Genomic DNA, 20,274 nt, shown 5'->3' on the forward strand with positions numbered 1-20,274 from the left:
ATCATCCTCAGCAAACTAACACAGGAACAGAAAACCAAACACCACATGTTCTCACTCATAAGCGGAAATTGAACAATGAGAACACATGGACACAGGGAGGGGAACCTCACACACTGGGGCCTGTCAGGGGGTGGGGGGCTAAGGGAGGGATAGCATTAGGAGAAATACCTACGGTAGATGACAGGTTGATGGGTGCAGCAAACCACCATGGCACACGTATACCTATGTAACAAACTTGCACGTTCTGCACATGTATCCCAGAACTTGAAGTCTAACAAAAAGTATATACATATTCAAGACTGGCAGAAATGTAGAGAAAAGAGAGATGTAAGGCAAGACTGCATGCAGAGGGCGGCAGCAGTAACCGAGTGTATCTGTATTGAACACTTACAGCATGCCAGGCAAAAGACAGAGTGGCTAGACATATCTGATTTCATCTCCACTACAACCCCATAAGGTAGGTACAATTTTCCCCATTACACAAAAAGGATGTTGGAGCTTCAAGAGATTAACTAAGAGATATCTGCAAGTTATTATGACAAGGCTTATGTGCATTTGATATGGGAAGGGGAAAGAAAAACTGAGGAGTCAATGTTAACATCCAGTTCCTCAGTTTAGTTCAGTGAGCAGATAGTAATACCTATCACTAAGATGGGCAAAACAGGAATACCAAAAGATTTTGATGGAGAAAGGGATGGAGTTGATGAGTTCTGTTTGAGACAGGTTTAGACCTGTTGAGTTGGGGAAAAGAAAAGAGTTAGACATCAATTGTCAGCTGAGTGCGCAAGGCTGAATCTCAAGAGAGAAATCCGAAGTAAGCCAACTCATGTAGAAAGCATCTACAGATAGATAATCACAGCCATATGAGTCATTGAAGATATACAGAAACACTGTGTGACATCAAAAGAAAACAGGCTCAAGATGGAAACCTGAGGAGCACCAATATTTAAAGAGTGAGCAAAGAAAATCAAAACTCAAAAGCAGCAGCCAGAGAAGTAAGAAAAACATGGCACAAACAGCTGCAAGCAAGAAAAGAATGTGTTTCAAGTAGGATGTGATCAACACCAACAAAATTATCAGAGCAGTGAGGCCTGAGAAGCACCCACTGAACCTAACAATAAGGTGGTTCCACGTGACTTGGTATAAATTTCAGGGAAGTGGGGGTGGGGGGTGAGCGGAAAAAAGCCAGAACCAATGGTTTGAATAGTGACTGAGAGGTGAGAAAACAGAATAGGCATTCGTACCTTTCTATGGTCCAGTTATCCACAGAAAATGAAGCACAAAGACCATGGAATATTCAGGTGAGTCAGAGCACAATGGCCTTGCTAATACAGCATCTGATTAAAATTAGCCCAAGGGAAAAGAACTGAGGATTCAAAATTGGAATGTCTGGTCTCCCAGAAAAATGTGGGCACTTTGTCTAACTTTTACCAAATGACTTACTCGTATCTCAATTTCTGGGGGAACGGATATGTCCCAATTTTCTCACAATACTGTTTTGAGTATCAAATGTTAATTGTCAGGAAATAACTTTGCAAGATTAAAAACTACTTTGTAGAGGAAGTAATAATGAGTTTTAGGGCCAGCCCTGACTATTGCAAGTACAACTTTAACAAGGGGAAGAAAAAACTTTTTTCCCCTCTTTTTACTCAAACAAGAGGGGAACATGAGCAGAGAACATATTCCTGCTTCAAATAAATGAGTGTACGGTTCCCAGTGGCTTCAAGAAAATGGCATTAGTTCCAGCTTGACATCCAGACACTTGGATGACACAAGAGGCACTTGGCTCTTTGGAAAATAAGTCCTTCTGTGGGATGATACTCTTCAGCATAAGAGGCAACAGTGGAAAGTGCATCAGTTGGAGAATCCAGTCACCCTGGAATGGAATATGTGCTCTGCCAATATGAGTCATCTGACTTGAGTTACTTAACCTAACTAAAGTTAAATTTCCTCAAGGGAATAACAAGAGTGTTTACTCCATGGGATCAGGAGGATTAACAGAATGGTGTCTAAGGAAGAACTGAGCAGGATGCCTGGAACACAAGGAACACAAGAAGTGCTCCATAATTGTTAGTAAATATTCTTACTAGGACAGGACCTGTTTCCTCTGCCACAGTAAAGGCCCTGCCCACAACATTTACTTAAACAGTGTTCATCCCAGGACTAGAGACAGAGCCAGTGTCTAGCTGTTCCTGCTAATATGTGTAGGTGAAGTAACCAAATAATATACTCATGTTCTGGGGAACTCTGCTCCTGAAGAAAACTGTAGAGCATTATGATTTAATATTTCAAACTCTATTACCTGGGACCATCATAGCATGCATCTCTTAACATAAGGGGCTGTGTGTTTTATAGAACATACGATGAATATTTATATAAAGTAGGATCTTTTGCCAAGCTCAGAATCAGTCTACTGATTTTACTGTTCACTGAAGTTTGAGCTAACTTTGTTTCCCTGCCCCTGAAGAGATACATCTCTCACTCCTTCCTGTTAGAACAAAATGGTCTCCTTCTCTTATCTGCTTTCTAATCAACAGGGTTCAGCTAAACGCAGAGGGTCCTGGATTCTTTGGCTTGCAAAATCCATATAGAGGTCCATATAGATTTAGAAGTAGATCTCAATTTAAAACCACAATTCTATCCATTTCTGGAAGTATTATATGGTTCCCCAAGCATTCACATTTCAGTGGTGATGCCCATCTGCGGCAAAAATAGTAAAATAGAGCCAACTCCTAAATGTAGCACCAGAAGACCCCTAGAGGGGAGGTAATAATTTCAATGCATATTGAAGTACTCAAATTATTTTAGTAGTCTCTACACCTAAGGTTTACATTTTCAAGGATTTACTGCCAGTGCTTGGTGAAAGTGAAGTGGAGGTAAACTGTAAAAGTCTTTCTGAAGGTGAGTCACCATGGAAACCAAGACTGAAATCAAAGGCACTGGACTGACTTATTTCTCACTGATCTTTTATTTCATTAATTCTTACTGTCTTTTTATGGCTATGCTTTCTTCTTTAAGTTGACAGACCCTTGGGTGTTCAGATCTTCAATGGAAGACAATTTTGTTAAGGATAATGTAGCTATATCGAGTAACATAGTATTATGATGATAATAACTATGTATTGAGGACATAATTTGAGCCAGTCCCAATGCTAAGTATTTTACATAAACTGTCTTTTGTATGACGTATTATTGGAAGCAATGCAGGTAATTAAAAATGTCTTATATCTTTATTGAGTTGGCACATATACTAAATATATAACTGCCCGAAATACATTAAATGCTCAATAAATGTTAATATTGTTCTTATTTTCTAGTCCAAAAAGCTGTCCTATGAGTAAGGCTCTTTTTTTCTCAATTGACAGATGTAAAACCTAAGGATTACAAAAAGAGGTTAAGTCACTTGCCTGTGATTTCCCAGGTGGTAAACAAGAGAATTAGAATTTCAGCCCAGGCTTGCCTGACTCCAGAAGCCAAGTTGTAAACCATTATGCTGTATTCTCTAAGATAGTTAGAGGTCTAAGAAGCTCACCAAATAAACTGGTTACAATTAAGGATTATTTTTAATTAGGTTCAAAAAACTAAAGACTTAGAGGCATTATCAATGCTCACTTGATTTTTTTTCTCTAGCTATTCAATTAGTTATTTAAAGAAAAAAAAAAAGTCAAGGTGTTAAATATTTGACCTTGGAGGGCATAATGCTACATTTCAGGTTCACCTTTAATCTAGACTCACAGATTTTTGTTTTTATTCTCCTTAAACTTCAGGCCAAGAAAAACAACAGAGTATCTTAGAAAGAGACGGAAGCCAAATTAAACAAGGCTCCATTCTGAATGTTTTCAATGCTCCCAAATCCTATCAACACAAAGGTAATTGGATGAAAGTTCCATTTCTTTATAAAATAAATCTCAAGACTACTGAAACAGACAATTGGAATAGTGTGAGAATAAATTAATTAGTTTTGATTGCAAACAGGAATCTACTGTTTTATAAAGTTGGAAATGGGAAAATTCTGAAAATTACATAGTTTTTTAGGTAGTCTAGAGTAAACATTCTTTTTTTAAAATAAATTGCATTGTAAATGACCCTAATACTAGCTGTTTGCACTTAGTAATGTGTACATCCCTTAAGGAAACACCACTTGGAATACAAATAACTTGCAAACCCATTACCAGCCACATTAAACCACTTTCATTAGAGGTTGCTTTCCTTTTCCTGAGGATCACTGATCCTTCTCAACTTCAGGCCTTATTTTCCACTTCTATTTATATTCCTATTTTTCTCCCCCAATCCCTACTACCACCAAAAGAAATTCACTTTTCTAAAAACAAAAAAAAACAAAAAACAAAAAAACCAAAAGTATGTTAAATTCAAAGAAAACACCTTTAAACGATTATTATGGTTGAAAAGTAATGGGTTTTTATGACTAGGAAGCAGAAAACTAAGTCCCTGCCCCTCAATATCACCCAAGATAAGAATAAACCATGGAAAGCATAACAGCTGCAAATCTCCCACCCAGATGAGAGAACATCTCTAGAGAACATCCCTAGAGAGAAACAAAGACCTATCCCAATTCAGGAAAGTTCACCTGATAACTGTGTGAGAAAGCTCAAACTGCCTCCTAGCAGCACTGTCTTACCTATGTAAGGAGTCAGTGATTCTGTTGAAGTACTCGGCTCGGCTCACCTACTCTTCCCTCCTTGCTTCAACTCATTCCCTAACACCTATGCACAAACCACTTGCTCCAGTGTTGTGCAGTTAAGAATGCAATTGCTTCAGAGGCATCATAAGGGAAGATTTCCATTCTAAACTGCCAGAAGAGACAGTGGATTCATTGGCAGAAAACTAGCATAAAAGTGACAAATGGACTGAAAGGTTTCATACTAGACATGCCTGAAGTCTATCCATAGAAGAAAGTACTATTGTCGCTTATAGTCCCTTAAAAAAATTCATTGTATATGAAAGAGTAAAAGAAAATTTCATCCTCTAAAAAAGAATTCATGTAATTCACATGAAAATTCATCACATTTGGTATAAGCAAGAGTTCAATCAATAAACTTTTTAAAACCCAAACGAGATAAGCTGAATTGACTGAGTCGTAACTTTTCCATGAGGGATTTCCAACCCCCCAAAATCCCTCACCTTTCTAAACTAGTAGCAGATGTTTTCTAGTACCCATGTGACAATCATATATGGCCTTGTGATATGTTTTACAATGTCTGCTTTCGTGATTACTGCAGATTTGCCTTCCATAGTCACTTTTCACAGTTTCCATCTTATTTCTTCTCTCTTTTTTTTTTTTTTTTTTTTTTTTTTTTTTTTTTTTTTTTGAGACGGAGTCTCGCTCTGTCGCCCAGGTTGTAGTGCAGTGGCGCGATCTTGGCTCACTGCAAGCTCCGCCTCCCGGGTTCACGCCATTCTCCCCTGCCTCAGCCTCCACAGTAGCTGGGACTGCAGGTGCCCGCCACCACGACCAGCTAATTTTTTGTATTTTTAGTACAGATGAGGTTTTACCGTATTAACCAAGATGGTCTGGATCTCCTCACCTCGTGATCTGCCCGCCTCAGCCTCCCAAAGTGCTGGAATTACAGGCGAGAGCCACTGCGCCCGGCCTCCATCTTATTTCTTAATTATAAGGTCTCTGAGGATAAAAGTCATCATCATCCTAGCCTCCGCAGCTCTAGTACCATTTCCTTAATGTGACTAAGCAATGTAGCCAGATAGGCAGTGGATGACTAGTAACTTCTGTCCGTAGTTCAAAATCTAAGGTCACGGTTGCTCTAGCTAGAGAAAGTATGGTTTTCTAGATTGTAATTCAAAAAATGCACTATAGCATAGTGTGTAAGATTGCCTGAGGTTCTACTACTTACTTCGTGACGTTGGTCCAGTTACTTAACCTCTCTGTGCCACATTTTTCTTACGTATAAAATGAAGATAATAATGGGACCTTTATCATAGAGTTGGTATGAGTATGAAATGTGATAATACAAATAAATTGGTTAAGGAAGTAATGTCACATAGTAAAAGATCAATAAATCCTAGCTATAATTATTATATTACATATAAAAGGGTTCATACGACTCCTAGAATAGTGGGTAAAGATGTGATTTTGGGAGTTAGATATGAAAGGAATGAAAAGCATTTTCCTAATGGATCCCAATCACACCTGGCATCAAGGCAAACTAAGCTCTTGACATCACAGTCAAATGAATTACGAATGTCCCTCATTTTCCCAAAGCCTTGAAATACAATCAACATACTGTACACAATCACCTTATGTGAGAGTGATCTAATAGATCAGAATGGGGCCATTGTCTTGGAGGATTCTTGACAAGAGACCCAGGTAACCTCACCCTCTGTCCTGCCTTTCCAGTTTCTCACCTGAACAAGCAGGTTAGAAGGCATTCCTAGAAGGTTCACCCCCACCATTTCTCAGCCCGTAAAGAGGAAAAAAAAAAAAAGAAGAAGAACTAATGTTCTTTATCTCTTCTGTCCACAGTCAGTGCTTCCCAGAAACACCCTCATCTAACCCATCATTACCCCTACCCCAGGAAAAACTGCAGTAGATGACAACAGGCAATGCAAACAACATGTTTGCAGTATCCACACACATACATACACTCCTTTTTGCTACATACCACTAGCCTGGCCACCATTAATATGAGCCCAGAGTTATTCGTTCTCCCTCTCTGGCATCACAGGGCCAGAAGATAATGAAGGAAGAGATCTAACAATACTTAAATAAATAACCATTACAGGCAAAATATTGAAATAGAAAAGGCTTATCTTTGGGGCCTTTTGCATACTCTTCAGCCATGCCTGCTCTTCTAGAAGTCTCTGCAGGCAGAGCCTTTATATTACGTTCTGACTTTCTCCAGATTCAAGTGGTCCTTACATCTCACGAAATCCACTGTGGATGGATGGCTCCTTAGCTCCCACCTTGACCCACTCCAATACATTCCACACTCTCACATCAGATTAATTTTCTGAAAACAAAGGTCTTATCCCACTTTGGTTTTTAAACACATTTATTCCTAGTGGGAGTTATTTATATCCTTCTGCTGAAGGTCATTGCCAAGGTCTGATTGCAAAAATTCAAAAAACTGCAACCTTAGGCATAAATGGGTTGTTCCTTAATCAGACGTATCACTGTATCACACATTATAATTATATGTGCATATGTCATATGTCCTCCAATAGACTGTAAAGTCATGTAAGCACTCAAATTATCAACCTCATCTTAAACAATCTTCACCCATCTATTCAAAAAAATTCTAACGAATACATATTATAAACCAGGCACTACACTAGTCCCTAGAGAGAGGAGTCAGACCATGCCCTTCAACTTGTTAAAAATCTTTTGGAGGGTAGAGGGAGGCAGCAGGGGTTATAGCCACATAAGCAGAAAACTGCAATACATATAAAATAATTTACCTGTTATAATATAATTGCAATATATAATATATTATAATTGCACAAGCACCAAGAAATACAGGATTTCATTGAAGGGACTTCGACTACACTCTTGAGAAGATCAAGAAAGGCTACTCAGAAGAAGTAATGTCTAAACTGATACCAGAGCATAATCAGGTATTTCTAGAGAACCAGGCACTGTAAATGGTCCATTAAAATTAGAACTGTGACAAAGGATAAGGTTTAAGAAACACTCAGGGACCAAATCAGAAAAGGACTTTAAAGCCACTATAAGTGTTTGAAGTTTATCTAAAAGGCACTGAATTGTTTTACAGGATGAATGATATGATCAGATTTGTATTTTAAAATAACCACTCAAATTAGAGTGCAGCAGACATTTAAAATGTCTGTAGAACACATGAATAGTTAAGTGACATTAGCACGGTAAAAAATATTTCAGGAATTCAGAAAATACAGAAATCAGTAAATCAGTGCTGGCTGTGATACCCCAGAAAGGTTTTATGGTGCAGTTTAACTGGGCTTAAGAAAGTAGATTTTCACAGAGCAATTTAAGGAAACGAAGAACATTTCAGTCAAAGGCAGGAAGGGTCCAAGGAAGATAATGAGCTCAGAAGTGGTTAAGCGAAAGCTTATGGGAATCCATAGAGCAGTGAGTAGTTTAGTTTAGTGGGTGCTAGGTCTGGAGCAGTAGGATGACACAGGACGATCAGGCCATAAATGCTAGGCTCAAGATTTAGAGTTTACCAGCTAAGAGACAGTTCATGGAAGTTTTTCGAAAGAAAGAGTGTTGCTTTGAGAAGACTCAATATTGAAAATTGAAAAAGGTTAAAAATAGAACCTGGCAACCAGGTGATGGTAGAAATGTGAGAAGAAAAAAACTATGTGCAATGCAGGAGATGGGCTGCAAGATATATATCAAAAATTATGTATCAGAAGAAGAAACTCTCTGAATGGAGGCATTTCCAGCAGCTCAGTGTGATAATTCAGAAAATAGGATCTTCCTTCTATCAGGCTGTTTAACCACTATCTACACATAAGAACTTGAAAATACAGTAATTGAAAGAGGAAATGAGGGAAAGGAACATTCGAAGAATGAGAAAGGAACACCTGAACAAACAAAAGGCAGCACTGAGGCCATTCTTAAATGTCCTAGATTAATAACCCAGGAGTATCCAGATATTTGGGGCTTCCCTGTGTATGCTCGGAACTCCCCTCAATAGATCAGACCTTTATCCAGAAATGAGGGCTCCAGAGACCCATTTGGCTAAAAGGGCTCCCTCCTCTTTGTTGTTTGGGTTACTGTTTCTATCTAACTCTTTGCACTGTCAGTAGCTATAAGAAGCAAAACTATTGGCTCAATTGTTCTACTGTCTACAGTTTGAACTCAGGCCTCTTTGATATCCCAAAGCAACAAGCTAATTTAATAGTACTTACTTAAGGATACAGAAGAAAAATATTTAGAAAACCTTCCAAAATTGTCTAACAAATCTCCAGAGTTCATTAGTCTATCACCTGAGAAAAGCTGACCTAATAAATATCACAGCCCTCAACCAAAAGAACAGTTATTTGAAAACTAAGTCTTGTAGAAGATTCAGTAAATTCCTGGACCTTAAAACAAATTTTATTAGCCTTTTTCAAAGTCAAAAACCAGTGTCTCACAATAAACATGTGCATTGTTTATTCCACCCTATGAGGAAACTGAAGTTGTATTCTTTAGGGTATGTAAGCATTAATGACCCTAAAATTTTACTCCAGAATTGGGTGGTTTCACACTGGAGCATACACAAATGCCGTGGGCTCAAGTCGGTCAACTACCAGCAAATCGATGGATTCTTTTGGATTGGTATTTCATTTGTCATCGTTTAACCAATGATTATTGTTTTCACTAGGACTTTTTAGAACATCAGGCAGGGCACCGTGGCTCATGACTATAATCCCTGCACTTGGGAGGCCGAGGCTGGCGGATCACCTGAGGTCAGAAGTTTGAGACCAGACTCACCAACAGGGAGAAACCCCATCTCTACTAAAAATACAAAATTAGCTGGGTGTGATGGCACACGCCTGTAATCCCAGCTACTCGGGAGGCTGAGGCAGCAGAATTGCTTGAACCCGAGAGGCGGAGGTTGCGGTGAACTGAGATCGTGCCATTGCACTCCAGCTTGGGCAACAATAGTGAAACTCAGTCTCAAAAAAAAAAAAGAAAAGGAAAGAAAAAGAGAGAACATCAAAGAGATTTTTGTTAGGCTGATTAAGTGGCAAATTTTCCTTGGCTTCCTTTTCTTTCCAAGGTAACTATGAGCTTCTTCCTGTCTCTTTTTGTTGCCCACAGAGGCCATAATGAGGGCAGTTAAATATGCAAACATAAGAATGAGAAAAAAAGGTGGCAAGATACATATAATTTTACCTATTGAGACATCCTACCTGCTAATAAACAGAGAATCATATTACTGGTACATTTAACCAATTTTCCTAAATAATTTAGGCATGTTTTCCAATGTCTTTGTGAATGTGGTGCGGAGAGGTCTTTTGCCCCTTTAAAATTCATCAACACCTCCAGACACTGCAAGATAAGGAGGTCATGCAAGTCAAAACAATGTGTGGGCTACAGATACGCAGCTTCAAGTCAGTCCTCTAAGTTTCTTTCCAAGCGCATGACCATACCTACCTGGAAATACTGGAGTCAGCTCAGCTGTTCCCCGTATTTGATAAGAAAAGAATGCAACTAGACAGCAAATACTTTATTTTCTTAAATATTAGCATAATTTGTGGGCATTTCCATTTTTCCAACACATCATTTCTCAGATATTACCCCAGATATAACAGCATGCTCAGAACTGGAACTATAGACAATTTACTAAAGAACATGCATAAGGGGATCACAAAGCCCTTCTAGGTCAAAGAGAGACCACCTCTGATACGTCATGGCGTCAGAAAGTTCTACATTTCCTTAAGGCCCATATACTTTAATTGTGGTAAGATATTTCTAACAAAAAGAATACCAATCTACCTATAATGTTATTAACATGCAATTTATTTGATTACAGTTTCCCTAACTGTAATCTAAAGTCATGTTCATTAGGAAACGCCAGATTTCCAAGAGCAGAGTATAGTATGCAGCATTTCCCAAACATCTTCGACTCCAAAAACTTTTTTTTTTTTTTTTTTTTTTTTTTTTTGAGACGGAGTCTTGCTCTGTCACCCAGGCTGGAGTGCAGTGGCCGGATCTCAGCTCACTGCAAGCTCCTCCTCTCGGGTTCATGCCATTCTCCTGCCTCAGCCTCCCAAGTAGCTGGGACTACAGGCACCCGCCACTTCGCCCGGCTAGTTTTTTGTATTTTTTAGTAGAGACGGGGTTTCACCGTATTAGCCAGGATGGTCTCGATCTCCTGACCTCATGATCCGCCCGTCTCGGCCTCCCAAAGTGCTGGGATTACAGGCTTGAGCCACCGCGCCCGGCCTCCAAAAACTTTTTGTAACAAACTAACATCGTCCAAAAATGACAAACAATGTGGAAAATACTATATTCTGCTCTCCAGTAGCAATTGTCAGTGGGACAGGAGTAAAGGAAAACAAGTCAAAGCACTGAATTAACTGAGTTTTAAAAGACAGAGAGCAGTTTCGGAAGGATGCAGAAACTACACTTTGTCTACTTCACAATTTTAAGAATTACCCAATCACAGAGTATTTATTATAGAAATAATTAGGATAATTTGATTTTATGTTTACAAACAGGTATGATGTTTAATTGCTCCTAGGTAGTTCCAAGCTGTTCTCAAAGCCAAGGTATTACCAAATGCCTAGTAGTACCCTGTTTATGTACTGAAGAATATTTTTTTAATCATTTTGGATAAATACTAGAATCAAATATTAGACCTGACATATGACAAGGAACTAACAATATAAGCCTAGTCTACCACCATCTGGATGACCAAATTAGAAGCTTGGTCTCAAGGCCGCCCCTGTTTCAGCCCTGAATGCCTCATGTAATGTACACAGGAGCCAGAACTACATTATATCTCGTTTTCAAATGGCACTGGTTACCCACCGGGCAACTGTTAACCAGGGTGGCATGTGATAATCTTCTTCCTTGCTGACCTTGTAGGAAGTGTGTGAGCCGTTATCTTTCTGGGAAGATTTAAGTAACTCATTCCTATCTAAAAAGCATGTTAAGGTGGCGTCACACCCTCAACTACTGCATAAACTTTTCAATAAAACCTTATAATCACAAGAGTCTGACCTCTCAGTTCATCGGGCGTAAAACTGCAGTTTCTGGCTGCCAAATCCCTTAACAACATTAACCTTTTAATCCTTTAGCCTCGTCTAGTGAAAAGTAAGTGTCACCAGATACCGCCTTCTACTTCAGAAATAAAACAAGATTCTTTCTCCTGCCCTTTTCCCAAATAAAAACGGCTCATATACAAAGTGAAGTCTAGGGACACCCACAGTACAGAGGGCTGCCCGGGCCTGGCGGCCTTACCTGGTTGAAGTGCAGCTGGCCAGGCTCCGGGACGCCCACGCGGGAGGCGGCTCCCATCTGCTCCAGCAAGTGCTGGAGCTGCGCCGCCGACAGACTCAGATTCGCGCCGAACACGCTCAGCACATCCTCGCTGAAGGCGAGCCCTGGTCCCTCCGCCACTCCTCCAAGGCCGGCGGCCGCCAGCAGCAGGAGCCCGGCCACCGCCCGGCCCGGGGTCATCCTGGCCTGGGCTTCCCCTTGAGGGCCCGCGACTGGCTGCCGCGCAGAGGGACGCGCGCGGGCGCACTGGCGTCCGTGCCCAAGGGCGCGAGCGTCAGTGCTCGGCGCTGCTCCGAGTCAGAGGTGGCGCGGGACGCCTCTGGTTCTCCGACGCCTTCGAAAGAACAGCAGCTCGCGACCTGCGGGGCATTGAAGTGGCAGCGTAGCCGCGGGGAGCGATAGGCGGAGTGGGCCCCCCGGCCTCCTGGAGAGCCTGAGATAAAGAGGACAAAGGGGGACAGAGATAAAGGCCACCAGGGCACCAGCCGGCCGGCTCCAGAAACGCTGCGTGGCAGTAGCCCTCAAAAGCCCGGCCGGGCATGGGGCCAGACGCCCCGGATCCGGGTTTGCAAACGCCCCAGTATTTGCGTACATATGCTTCTCCCGGATATAAAGCCCCAAACCACGCCACTTCTTAGGAAAAACTAAAACCACACTAACTGTAGAACTCTACCTCCTCTTCCTGTCTTTCTGCTTTATTCTCTCCGCCGCAAACGTAGAAGAGGTGAGACGTGCAGTCCCCAAGGAACTGCAGAAAGGGGCTCTTCCGGAGTCCTGGGGATTGTGTGTCTAAACGGGACCCTCCCTCTCCCCGGATCTCTTCTCTGGGCTTGGCAAGTTAATCAGAAGGACTCGCTGGCCTCTCACCTCTCCTATCTGTTTGTTTCTGTTTGTCTCTGCGTCTTTCTGTCTGCGTGTCAACGTGAGACTCGGTCTCTGGATCTCTCTCTTTCTGTCTCCCGCCCCCACAACCTCTGTATCTCTGACAGGTCCGCAGTGAAACTCCGCGATCCGCTCCGGCGCTCTTTACAAATAAGGGGAGGAGGGCCATGTCCCCGCCTCCATAGCACGTGGTGACCCATTTCTCCAGCCTGAAGTCCCGCACGCGTCCACGCCGGGGCGCAGGACCGCCGGCCTTCCCTCCGCCTGCGCTGCTCATTCCCAGCATCAGCCGGGCCCTCTTCCCTACCCTCATCCCTAAGGGTTACCTGATGCCACCTCCGTGTCGGGGTCCCTAACTGCTCTCTGGTCTCAGATACGCATGCACCTTTTCGTGACCTTGATGAAACCAGCTTCCTGAAATGGAACCTGGAGACCCTTGCATTGTCTACATGATTAACAGGAATTGCTTTTTTTGTCTCACTTCTTAAAATCAGAGGAGAAAGAGGAAATCCAACGGTAGCGGTGGCGGGCTAGCTGAGCCAGCACTACCCAAGCCGGCACTTCCTGGCGGGATATCCGCAGATCAGAGGCATGTTTATTTGTTCATATGGAGGCTCAAGAAAAGCTGACTTAGGTGTGATGTCAACAGGTTTGTGTAAAGTGAGTGTGGTGTTTGAGGCAAAGGTTGTATCTGGTGGATATAGCGGTTCAAGTGTAAAGTGAAACCATGCTTCACTGTTAGATGGCTGTGAAAGGAAAATAAATCTTGAGACTCCAAAATCACCAAGCTAAAGGGAAACATTAAGCAGGGAACAGCTTAGGGCAAACCTGCCTCCCATTCTATTCAAACTCATCCCTCTGAGGCTCATCTGAGACAAATGAATATCTGATTGCTTTCTCTTCTCCATTGTTTATGCAAAAAATGCAGATTCACTGGGCCAGACTAAACTGTGTATTCAGTGGAAGGCTGATCGTGGCTTCAAAAGAATGTAACCTTTTGTCTCTTGTCTATTATACTTCTAACATGGAAGCCCCCACTTCCAGTTACTGAACTGAACCAATGTACATCTTACACATATTGATTGATGTCTCATGTCTCTCTAAAATATATAAAAGCAAACTGTCCCCCCATCCACCTTGGGCACATGTCTCAGGACTTTCTGAGGCTGTGTCAGGGGCATGTCCTTAACCTTGCCAAAATAAACTTTCTAAATCGACTGAGACCTGTCTCAGATATTTTGCATTCACGTGACTAAGGACAATAAAAAGAATTCAAGGTGCTGTTCTTGCCTTTCATCAGGAGAATGCACAGCCTTCTAAAATAGCACATTTTAAAGAGACATTAAGTCTAGACAAGGGGGAGAAGATGGGGAAAGGGAAAAGAAATCTTAATCTTACAAGAGGAACGTAAAGACATAACTGCAGAAGAAAACGACAGGTAGAGAACATTCCCAGAGGCTAAGGATCTAGGCAGATGACGCGGAAGGACTGTCATATGGAAGAAGGTTTAACTATATTACATCTAACTCCAGGGGACAGAAGGCAGCAGTCATGGGGCAAAGTCACCCGGAGGAAGGTTTCTGCAGAATTATAAGGCATGGCTGCCTTGGGAGATAGTGATTTCTCCATGATCAAAAGTGATTCAAATCAACAGATCCTGGGTGACCACCTATAATATGTGCTAGAAGGATGCATGCCTGAAGGAAGATTAACTAAATGATCTTAACACTCTGCTCTTTCCAATTATAAAATCTATGCATTTGTTAATAATAATATACAGAATTATGTTGATGCTAAAAGGGCAAATATTTCACCTAAGGGCCAGAAGTAAGTTAATATCACTTGTTGATATTAAGAGTAAGTTGTGCTCTTAAATCACTCAGCTCATGGGACTCTTCAAGCCTTTTATTGGATTTTAAAATATAGTTTGTTACCTATTTTTCCTTTGGACCTCCATGATGCAAAATGATTTTTGGAAATTAATGAATACTCTAAATGGCTAATCTATACCCAGCAAGTTGTTTATTTCCAGCTTTTCTAAAACTAAATTTGTTCATAAAGTGTTGGATTTTAACAAATATAAAAGGTTTTTAAAAACACAAATCTTGGCTGGGCACTGTGGCCTGTAATCTCAGCACTTTGGGAGAATAAGGTGGGTGGATCACTTGAGATCAGGAGTTCAGACCAACCTGGCCAACATGGAAAAACTCTGTGTCTACTAAAAGTACAAAAATTAGCCAGGCATGGTGGTGCGCACATGTAATCCCTGCTACTCAGGAGGCTGAGGCATGAAAATGGCTTGAATCTAGGAGGCAGAGGTTGCAGTGAGCCAAGATCAGGACACTGCACTCCAGCTTGGGTGACAGAGTGAGACTCTGCCTCAAAAAAGAAAATAATAAAAATACAAATACAAATCTTACATTGTGGATTTTTAGAATATATAATTTATCTATTTATCAGTCATTCATGTCTATGCACATACATTATGGCAGCCCATCAACTCCACAAAATAAGAAACAGTAAAATAAATGACCAACCTGCATGCCAACTTTACTAAGCCCAGTTAACATAATGCAATTAAGAGAAAGTATTCAGAAAATTTCAAGTTACTAACTACCAAATAGGTAAGGCTAATTTCTAGATCATCCAGACTAATAAACTATAATCACCAAAAAAACTACAGGTTAGGCATCTCTAATTCAAAAATTCCAAATCCAAAATACTGCAAAATATGAAACTTTTTGAGTGCTGAAATAACACCAGTGGAAAATTCTACACCTGACCTCATTTGACAGGTGCACAAAATTATTGGAAATATTATGTAGAATTGCCTTCAGTCTATGTTTATAGGGTGTATATGAAACATAAATGAATTTTGTGTTTAGACTTGGGTCCCATCCCCAAGTCTAAATGCATATATAAATATTTCATTATATATATGCAAATATTCAAAAATCTTAAATAATCCAAATTTGAAACATTTCTGGTCCCAAGAATTTCAAATCAACTAATAACCAGATAATGTTTCATTTACTTATTTATTTATTTATTTATTTATTTTTTAAGAGGCAGGATCTCACTATGTTGCGCAAGCTGCGATGCAGTGGCTATTCACAGGCACAATCCAACTACTAATTACCACAGAGTTTTGACCTACTCCATTCAGACCTGAGCCAGTTCACACCTCCTCAAGCAACCTGGTGGTCCCCACTCACCACCACCCTACTCCTGAAGGGCATCATATTGATGCCAAACTTAGTGATTGGCACAGCCCACTACATCCCAGAATTCCTGGCCTCGAGTGATCCTCCCACCTCAGCCTCCTCAATAGCTGGGATTATAGGCCTGTGCCACTGCACCCAGCCAGATAAATTTTAGGGCCCAAAATATGGCATTCTATAAGTACTATTATTACAAAAGAAAAATACTTACAATTTAAAATATAATGTATAATATATAAAATATATTTTACTTAGAAATTTGCCTTAAAGATCGAATACTTTTAAATGATAATGAGGGTAGCATGCCAAGAACACTGGCCAGCGTGTTGAAAAACGTCACGTTTCTGACTCAGGCACTTGGGAAACCTGGGAAAGTCATTTGACCTCACCAGGATGAATTCCCTCGTCTGTAAAACAAGATACTTGGGACAGAAGAATATCAAGTCTCCATACTAGCCTTATTATTTCTAAGTGTCTAATTTGGAAGTCGCTTGTCAGAACAAAACATGAAATACCTAAAAAAGAAATAAGACTTCACTTCCCCAAGTGAAAGGACAGTTAACTTCAAATCTAACTTTCTCTAATGGTTTCAGTTTTTTCTCAGTTCAGATCTTTTGTGACTATTGCAAATATGAAGTAAACTGGCCTCTTCTAAACATTTTTGTGCATGCATTTTCTCTGTGGAAGGACTAATGAGGGAATCTAAAAGATGGCTCACCCCTTTCTCTTCTTCTTCTTCCCTTCTCTTCCTTACCATCCAGCCTGGAAGTCATTAGGTGGAGTGTAGCACAATAGTGTCTGTGTGAAGGGGAGCCATAGGGACCCAAAGAGGGGTGTTGGAGCTTGAACAAGAAAAAAAGTATATCTAAGTAGGAGAGAATGTAGCGTGGACAGTAAGAGCCCAAGTAGGGTCCTGAAGGTGTCCAGATTTGGGAAGAGACATGGGAAATCAGAGCTGCATCACTAATGGGATAAGGGTGTATGCGTGCGCACAAGCACTGACTGTCAGACCAAGTATGATCAGCAGAGTATCCTTCCAAGCATGATCTGTCAGAGCCCAAGCTGGAAGAGCAGGGTGTCCACCAAAGTAGTGGCCAGGTGTTGGGTGCCAAAGACTGAGCACAGCTAGGAAGCATCCATGGATCTAGGGGAGAGAGAAAGAGTCAGCCAGTGTGGAGAGTCAGAGCCTGAGAAGGTGACGAAGGCAGCCAGGCCTGACAGTGGTCATAAGAGAATGTCAGAGATGGGCAAGGGGGAGGAAGGTGACCCTGAAGAACAGTAGCATGAGGTGTCAGAGTCTGTGCAGTGAGGATGGCAGCCTGGCATGGTGTGTCAGAACCGAAAGAGGATAAGGAAGGAATCAGTGGGGAAGATGATGCAGCAGAAATACATTAGTTATACATAAGGGGATTCATTAAATAAGTAAATATATTAGATTATAATAGCCAGTTTTCTCGTTATCACAGTAGGGAGTTGCAAATATGGAGAGGGAGAAAACTAGAATGAACGAACCCTCTGGTCTTATGTAGGAATTGGAGAGATCAGTATCAATTCATGGTTTGCTACGTGTTGCATGTGTTTCCACACTATATATATATATATATATATATATGTAAATAATTACCAGCTCTGTCCACTGACCGGGTCTGAGAACAATGCCACTAATAGCAAAGAGCATAACTAGGGCACTGAGCTTGGCTTCTAAATATTACTATTCTCTACTAAACGGAACCAGAGCCCCTTAGAAAAAGGGCTGATTCCAGAAGCAGACAAAGAACAGGATGAACCTGGAATATCACCTTGTGCCTGAAAGCAAGGGAATGGTCCAAAAATGCATGTTAAATTATTCCAGGATAACATGAGATTAGCAGCTTACTCTAAAATGGATCAGAATGAATACAAGTATTTTTACCGTGCTGACCACTTCCCTATATGTACCTCCTAATTTTAAAATTTAAACATTGAATACTGATGAGGAAAGGAGAAAGTTCCTGCAACAAATTACGTTAAAATTAAATCTAAAATTTTACAAAAAGTGTAATTTTCAGTGAAATTAATTTACTCACTAATACATATTTTTAGCATTTGCATCACAGTCCATTGTGTCTGGAATATAAGAATGAAAAGATACTCCTTATTTTACTCCTAAGTAGCTTGTAGGTACAGGTTGGAGGAAGGTGAAAGATGGTTGCTGTAATGAAGACTTTAAATGTTGCGGTGGAGAGAGATAGGAGCACCAGTGTCTGCAGATGAAGTGAGCAAATAGTTTCCAGAGTGGGTAAACCCTGAGCTTTAAGAATAAGTAGAAGTTTAACAGAAAGACAAAAAATAAAAAATAAAAAATAAGGAAGAACATTCCAAGATGAGAAAATGCAAAATAAAATGCCCTGAGAGACCTGAGAGAATAAAGAGAACTGCAAGGGGGTTCTTGGAATTGGAGAATCTGGAATATAAAGGCAGCATCTGGCAGAATCAGGAAAAGTCTCAAAGTTCCAAGTCTTTGTCTAATGATATCCTCAAAGATTCCTTATGATCATCTGAGGCAACAACAACAACAAAATCTCTTCAGTGAATTTAAACCTCCTTTATCCTGTATTATCAGTATCAATATTTATTTCTCATTATTACCAATAAGCCATACCTAAAATGCTCAAATAAGAGCTAGATAATTATTATATCTGGACCATCTATGTCTATTCAGCCATCCATACCAGAGACAGTATAGGTAGGAATTAGATTTCTCCAAGGCCCCTCTTAATTCCTCATCTCTAAAATGGGGATTAAAATAACACCTGCTAAATTTACCACACTGAATAATTGTGAAAATCAGATGTGATAAAGTGTGTGAAATCCCTTTATCAACTGTAAAGCTGAATGCAGGTGTTCATATATGCTGGAATGGTAGGTAACATGACCCATGTAATAAGCCTAGCAAAAGGCCAATGGGAAATGGACAAGAACAACTAAGAATATCTCAGAACAAAGACTACTTTATACCTTACAAAACTCTTAGTTTTTTTTCCAGGAAATTAAAGCGTTAATCAGAAATGGAAAGATCCATAAATTACACCAAGTCTAATCTTGTCATTTAGGGGATCAGGAAAGGAATGCTCAGGAGAGTTAAGCAGTATGGCCAAGTAACACATTTAGACTGAAACGAAAGCCCAAACTTGTCCTTTTCCATTTCACCACCACAAAATAAACACCAGTCAATGTTTCAAGAATAACACCCTTACGACTTTAATGTCATTGAGTAAGTGAAATTGGAAATTATACTAACCTATGTTCTTCCTAGCTCTTCTTCTTTATCCCTTTCCTTTCATTCTTTTCTCCTGAACCAGTGTCCCCACCCTTTACGCTGCTGTTTCACTTGAGCTCATCCAGCATTAGCTCAGCATGGTTTCTGTGCTTTATAATTCTGTAAATTTTAAAATTATTATTGGAGTGTTGGGAAAATTTACATATACTAACATGGAAATATACTGAGTAAATTAATGAAAAAAATTTGAGGCAGAACACGTTTTAAAACAATGTAAACAACTGTGCGCATGCGTGTTTGTGTGTACATTAACAAAGGTCTGAGGAATATGTGCCAAGCTGTTTACGATGTTTTCCTTTTAAGAAGTAGGTCTGAGGACAGGTGATTCAAAGGGGGAAGAACAATATGTTTCTCTGTAGGGAAAAATGTGTTGTTTTCCTTTATATCCTCTTTTTTTTTTTTTTTTTTTTTTTTTTTGAGACAGAGTCTCATTCTGCCACCCAGATTGGAGTGCAGTGGGCACGATCTTGGCTCACTGCGACCTCCGCCTCCCAGGTTCAAGCAATCCTCCTGCCTCAGCCTCCCAAGTAGCTTGGACTACAGGCATGTGCCACCATGCCCAGCTAATTTTTGTGGTTTTAGTAGAGATGGGGTTTCATCATGTTGGCCAGGCTGGTCTTGAACTCCTGACCTCAGGTGATCCACCCGCCTCAGCCTCCCAAAGTGTTAGGATTACAGGTGTGAGCCACCACACCTGGCCAGTACTTAACATTTTTTCAAAAGGCATGTTTTACTTAAAGGAGTAAAAAGTTATCAAAATGTAGATGATGGAAGAAGTTTGAGTAGACTCTAAATGGGGACAGGGAGAGTAAGGCTCAGTAGATTGTCTCCCTATACCTGGTGAGAAGAGAGTCCTGAGCAGCAGACAGGAAGACCCCATGCTGTGTGGCTGGCATGCTTCTT

The 20,274-nt window shown here is 40.6% G+C and overlaps 1 protein-coding gene across 4 annotated transcripts in view; it reads right to left on the bottom strand.

Moving 5' to 3' along the window:
• Window positions 1–20,274, bottom strand: part of SLC39A8 (solute carrier family 39 member 8) — a 104,485-nt gene that overhangs the window by 73,497 nt on the left and 10,714 nt on the right. The window contains exons 1-2 of one of the 4 annotated variants that reach the window (XM_015138880.3): window positions 12,817–12,955; window positions 11,911–12,382 (exon numbers count right to left, since the gene is read on the bottom strand). In XM_015138880.3, the coding sequence (XP_014994366.1) occupies window positions 11,911–12,129 (219 nt within the window). In that variant the 5' untranslated portion in view covers window positions 12,130–12,382; window positions 12,817–12,955. Of the gene's footprint in view, window positions 1–11,910; window positions 12,383–12,622; window positions 12,956–20,274 lie in introns of those variants that run through there. The other 3 variants (XM_015138881.3, XM_078002033.1, XM_078002034.1) reach the window with 3 other exon arrangements.

This window comes from Macaca mulatta, chromosome 5 (genome assembly GCF_049350105.2).
Source record: "Macaca mulatta isolate MMU2019108-1 chromosome 5, T2T-MMU8v2.0, whole genome shotgun sequence".
NCBI classification, from domain to species: domain Eukaryota; kingdom Metazoa; phylum Chordata; class Mammalia; order Primates; family Cercopithecidae; genus Macaca; species Macaca mulatta.